Source organism: Orycteropus afer, unplaced genomic scaffold (genome assembly GCF_000298275.1).
Source record: "Orycteropus afer afer isolate SDZICR_OR568_19922 unplaced genomic scaffold, OryAfe1.0 scaffold01190, whole genome shotgun sequence".
Taxonomy (NCBI): Eukaryota; Metazoa; Chordata; class Mammalia; order Tubulidentata; family Orycteropodidae; genus Orycteropus; species Orycteropus afer.
In genome coordinates this window covers 66,882-73,067 of record NW_006922777.1, presented here as the reverse complement: position 1 = coordinate 73,067, position 6,186 = coordinate 66,882, and the positions used below count along the sequence as shown (strand labels likewise).

Genomic DNA, 6,186 nt, shown 5'->3' with positions numbered 1-6,186 from the left:
TCCAATTCTGTATCCTACCCTTCAAGGCTCAGGGGTCCAAGATTATCTTCTGTGTCTGTGTTAATTGGTTTCCCTTTTCTTTGTTGAAGAGGGTCTTTGCAATCCTTCTGCCTAGTCCACCATCTTGCTGGAAGCCCTGAAATATTTCACTCTTATATATATACATATCTTCTTCACATGAACTCTGAAAATAGCAGAGAAGAATAATTAATAGGAGATGCAAAACTATTTTATTGATATCAAAAGGAAATGTTTTGATAAAGTAGATCAGTTGTGCACAATTGTGAAATTAATGAAGACATACATTGATGTATATAGCATTTGTTTCTAGTGGTGTTTCTGAAATGGCTGTAGGAAGGAGAGGCTGCTTGGAAGAAAGCCGGATGCAAACTAGAGGACAACCTTATTTTTAAAATTGGTGCACTAGCAATGAGATCTAGATATATTAAAAGTCCAGGAAGAAGGGGAAATTTCTGAAGTGACATCAACAGATATGTCACACGGAGATCATTTGCTGTATCTGACCTCTGGTCAGAGATGAGAATTTGGGTTTGGCTCCAGTCGAAGAGTGCTTCTCTCCTTCAGAAAAATCAACCAAACTGTGACACTCCAACAGAGATGAAATGAAACATGCGAAAATTTATGAACCTCAGATAAAAATTTAGGGCACTTTTACTCCTAAAAGTACCTGTCAAATTCTAACACTGAGTGGTATTGGAAGCTAAAGAAATAAACAGATCTAGCAGTCTTTCCCTCAAACATCTAAAGAGCATTTATGAAAAACCTACAGAAATACCTAGAGTCTCTCAATGTTAAGAAAATTCAAATCCTGTCCCCCATGTCAGGTTACTAATTGTATCTTTGTAGCATCACACATTAGCTATTTCCAGAGGTAGGCTGAATCTATCTAAATTCAACTCAGTTTTAATTAAACACAATTCCAGATTTGATTAAGGTAATCAGTCTACTTCTATCTTCATATCAGAGAAAATGATAATGTTAACTTATCAGAAGCAGATAAAGTTTTTAAAACAATTTCTGGCATTCAGCACAAGTAAACAAGCATATCAATGTATACAGTTATAAAACTGATAAAAAGATAATAGAATTTAAACTAGAAGTGACCCAGAAATCATGTGTAAGCTGGCGATGTCCATAAATGTAGTATTATCATCTTCAAGAGAATGGTAAAATAGATAAAATAATTTCAAACAGGTAGATTGCAACAGCTATTTAAAATCTCTAAAAAGAAATCCATGAACAACAAAATACCTCCTTTCTGTGGATTTTGAACTCATAATAATTTTGCCTGTGTTTAATATCCTCAGTGTCAAATGAAGAGGTCAAATACAAGCTTATGATTATTCTACTTCTTAAATTTCACTAACATTCTTGAGTCTGTGGTTTGATATTTTTATTGTTTTGACAAAATTACATAAAATATTATCAAAATTTAAGAACTCAGTAAATCATCTTAATAAAAATAGAAGACTAGGTGGAATCTAGATCAATAACAAATACCTCAAATGAAGCAGATAAATCAAAAAAGAAAAATGGGGCCTAGGACATATGTGAGACACAGTCAAAAGTTCTAATATTCCAGAGAGTTCCAATAAGATGGTGGAATAGCACAAAGACTGCACAGACCCTCTTCAACAAAGAAAAGGGGAACCAATTAACACAGATACAGAAGATATTCCTGGAGCCCTGACCTTTCAAGGGAAGGATATAGAAGTGGACTAAACTCCAACAGCAGAAGAATATGCATGAAAATACCAAAAACAGAGACATACAGAGCTGCGGTCTGGCAGAGATCCTGAGGGCACAGAAAGCTTGGATATTGCTGAGTGGTGGTAGGACCTAAGAATTAACTTAAAAATCATCCCTGCTAGCCAGCAACTGCAAGGAAGACCACTCTGGTGGCTTGGGGATAAAAGGCGATGCAGCGAAGAGGACAGTGGGCTGAGCTGTGGACTTTTGTCTGTCTGGAGAACATCACCATTTTGAATGTTTACAAGCAGATGATCATTTGGATATTTAAAGGGACAGGGTTCCCCAGATTCCAGAGACTTAAGAACAGGCTGTGCTTGCTGGGAACCGCAAAGTCCACAGGGACTACTGAAAAGGTGCAACATTGTTCTTGTTAGTCTTATATCTCACACACTCTTGGTGAATGGAGATGCAGCCATCCCTCACTTCCACCCACTTTTAGGAGGGCAGGAATTCCATCCCAGTATGTGTGCTCTGAGGGAGCCTTGGTGACCTGCGCTGCCCTGTCCAGATTTTTTTTTTTTTTCTCTTTTTCTTTTTTTTAGTTTGATTTTGTCTGTTTTAAAACTACTACTATTATTATTATTTTTGTCCTTTTTGTTATAATTCTTTATTCTTCCCTTCCCAGGTTCTAGTTTTCACTTTTTCTCTTTTCCTTGTCCCTGGTTCCATTTTTTTTTTCCTTTCTTGTGGGTAACCCTATTCCTTGTTTTTCTTTTTGCGTTTCTCCCAGTTTTTTCTTCATTATTCTCCTTCTCTACTTTTTTCTCTCAATGTCCTCTTCCCAGATATTGTGTTTTTTGTTTTGTTTTGTTTTTGTTTTTTTTTTGTTCCCTTTTCTCTTTTTTGGTTACTGTTCCTGTGTGATTACACGGTGTTTTTTATCCATTGGCTTTTACTTTTTTGATGGTTATTCAATAGTTATTTTTGTGTAACTGAGTTGGAGACAGCAACAGTCCCTATACAACACAACTACAACCCACACCTCCTTGCAGCTTCACTTACTGTGTGAGAGTCATCACCTCCTTCTCTACCAATGGGCTTATGATAAACAATCACAATAAGAGCCTGACTCCCCCTTGGCTGCTCTTCACAAACAGTTAACAGAGATCTAAATACAACAATGCCACGATGTCTCGGAGACAACAGACCATCACAGTCCACACAAAGAAGATAATGTGGTAGAAACAAGGAAGCAGGATACAAATCCGAACACATCCCTGAGGAAGAAGCAGCATTGGAATTCCCTGATAAGGAATTCAAAAGCCTGTATTTAGGTATGTTCAAAGGATTGAGAGACAGACCAAAGAACATACAAATAAATCCCTGGAAGAATTTTGGAAGAAAATACAAAAACTAAATGACAAAATAAATGAAAAATTAGAAATGATTCAAAATCTACAGATAGAAATCCAGAAGATTAATACTGTATTTTCAGAAATAGATAGCCATTGAAAGGGCAAAGGAATAGACTTGATGCTATGGAAGACAGACTTAATGAGATTGAAGACAAATACCTGAATACTTCTTTGGAAAGGGATAAATCAGAAAAAAAGATCAAAACAAAATAAATAAAGCCTAAGGATTGTGTGGGATACCATCAAAAGGAGTAACCTACGTGTCATTGGAATTCCAGAACAGGAAGAGAAAAATAAAACCACTGAGAAAATTGTCCAGGATTTGTTGGAAGAACTTCCCTGATATGATGAAAGATGAGAATATATCCATTCAGGAAGTCCAATGCACCCCAAATAGGATAGACTCCTGTGGCAGTTATGTTTGTGTGTCAACTTGGCTGGGCCTGGTTGAGTGCCTGGGCAGCTGGTGGTTGTTATTCCCCATGATGAGACTGGCAATCAACTCCATGGTGGGATCTACCACAAGCAGCTGAGTAGCTGCCTTTGGGATGTGGCCTACTTCCTGTATATAAGGAGAAGACTTGGGAATGGTCTTCAGTTTATGGCATGCTTGGACCCTGCATGTAGCTTTGTCATTACTCAGCAGCCTGCTATGCTCTGCCGACCTTGGGACCTACAATGGACTTAAGATAATGGCCTGCCTTGTGGTTTGGTAACATCAGGACTGTGCCTGTTTCTTTGTCAACCTTGGGGCTTCTCAGCCTCAGCAGCCAGTGGCTGTCTGAGTGAAGAAATGCCTCTAGTTCCAGTGGGCACTGTGAGCAAGGGGCGGAGCTGGACCCCAAGGTTGAGGGGCTTTTACCCAGCCTTAGAGCCTGGCACTTGGAACTTCAATTTAAAACCTCCAAATTGTAAGAATAAACTCCTATTTGTTAAGGCCATCCCATTTGTGATATATTCCTGTCAGAGTGGCAATAGGTACCACAAGAGAATTTGGCACTGAGAGAGTGGGGTGCTGCTCTAACAGATACATAAAATGTGGAAGCAGGAGTGGAGTGTGTCCTTGGCCTGAGACCCTGCCAGAGAGACCCCAGCATACAGCATGACAGATGGCAGGAGGAGAGCAAGAGACTGGCATGAGAGATGTCAGGAGCAGAGCCCAGAGACCAGCATGAGACAGTAACAGCCTTAGCAGCCCACAGAGGAGAAAGCTTGATGCCTTTGGTTAGGCTGCTTCCTGGTGGAGTGGGTTACCTTCAGGCATTAATTGGTAGAAGAGACCAGCTTGAAATAGAATAGCAGGTTGCTGGCCCACAGAGCAAGAAAGATAAATGTCCTTTGGGACAGGAAGATTCCTGGCAGAGTGAGTTGTTCTTGGGCATTAATCGGCAGAAGCAGAGACCAAGGAAATGGAAGCAGAGCTGCCTCAGCCTGAAAAGGTAGGACCATGGCCTTTTGGGAATGGAACGATCACAGCACCTAGATTTCAGAGCGAGACCTTCACCAACTTGGTTCTGGAGTGTGGGGCTGCTTGTTCATGTGACTCAGTGGGAGGGAGCCATAGCTCCTGCCCAAGAGTGACAGGGCAGGGCTGCCATGCCCAAGAGGGAGAGGAACAGGGCCCAGCAGGCCAAGGGGGTGAGGTCGCCAGTCAGGAACTGGGGGACTGGAACCACCCAGTGGAGGAGACCTGTACAGAAACCACCCATTGAAGATCTGTACAGGTGCCAAGTTGACAAGGGGTGGAATTGTGACAGTTATGTTTCTGTGTCAACATGGCTAGGCCTGGTTGAGTGGCTGGGCAGCTGGTGGTAGTTATTCCCCATGATGAGACTGGCAATCAACTCCATGGTGGGATCCTATAAGCAGCTGAGTAGTTGCCTTTGGGATGTGGTCTGCTTCCTGTATATAAGGAGAAGCCTTGGGAATGGTCTCCAGCTTATGGCATGCTTGGGCCGTGCGTGTAGCTGTGCCTTTACTCAGCAGCCTGCTATGCTCTCCTGACCTTGGGACTTACAATGGAGTTAAGTTAATGGCCTACGTTGTGGTTTGGTAACATCAGGACTGTGCCTTTTTACTTGTCAACCTTGGGGCTTCTCAGCCTCAGCAGCCAGTGGCTGTCTGAGTGAAGAAATGCCTCTAGCTCCAGTGGACCGGGAGCAGGAGGCAGAGCTGGACCCCAAAGTTGAGGGGCTTTCACCCAGCCAGTAGATCCTGGCACTTTGAACTTGGACTTAAAGCCTCCAAATTGTAAGAATAAACTCCTGTTTGTTAAGGCCATTCTATTTGTGGTATATTCCTGTCAGAGTGGCACCAAGTAACCACAACAACCACAGAAAAAAATCACCAAGGCATATAATCAGCTAACTCATCAAAACCAAAGAATCACTTTCATTAGGTAATTACAAATTAAAACAACAATGAGATACTACTAAAATGCAAAAATTGTCAATACCAATTTTAAGAAGGTTGTGGAGCAACAAGAATTCTCATACTTTATTTACTGATGATGAGAATGTAAAATGATATAGCCACTATGGAAGATAGTTTGGTGCTTTTTTACAAATCTAAATATACTTTTAGCATAAAATCCAACTATTACAATCCCAAATACTTACCAAATTTGTAGGAAAATTCATGTCTATAAAGAGCTGCCTGTGAATGCTTATAGCACCTTTATTTAAAAATCACCCAAACCTGGAAGCATGAAAGATGCTACAGTAAATCCATGCAATGGTATATTATTCAGTGAAGAAAAGAAATGAGCATCAAGTCACAAAAACACTTGGATAAACCTTAAATGTCTATTGCTAAGTAAAAAAAGCAAATCAAAAAACTTCTATACCATATGATAGTTATATGATATTATGGAAAATGCAAAAATATAGACATGCTAAAGTGATCAGTGATTGCCAGGTATTTGGGGGCATTGGGCAAAGGTTACATAGCTAAAGCACAAGGAACTTTTAGTGCAATGAAGCTATTATGTATGGTATTGTAATGAAGTATTCATAATTAAATTTTATTCTCAAACAGACATCTTGAAATTCTAATCCCT

The 6,186-nt window shown here is 40.2% G+C and overlaps 1 protein-coding gene across 1 annotated transcript in view; it reads right to left on the bottom strand.

Moving 5' to 3' along the window:
- LOC122152035 (olfactory receptor 6C3-like) overlaps window positions 1-5,767 on the bottom strand; it is a 22,641-nt gene extending 16,874 nt beyond the window's left edge. The window contains exon 1 of the mRNA XM_042783442.1: window positions 5,747-5,767. Coding sequence (XP_042639376.1) covers window positions 5,747-5,767 — 21 coding nt within the window. The remainder of the gene's footprint in view (window positions 1-5,746) is intronic.
- Between the last annotated feature and the right edge of the window lie 419 nt (window positions 5,768-6,186).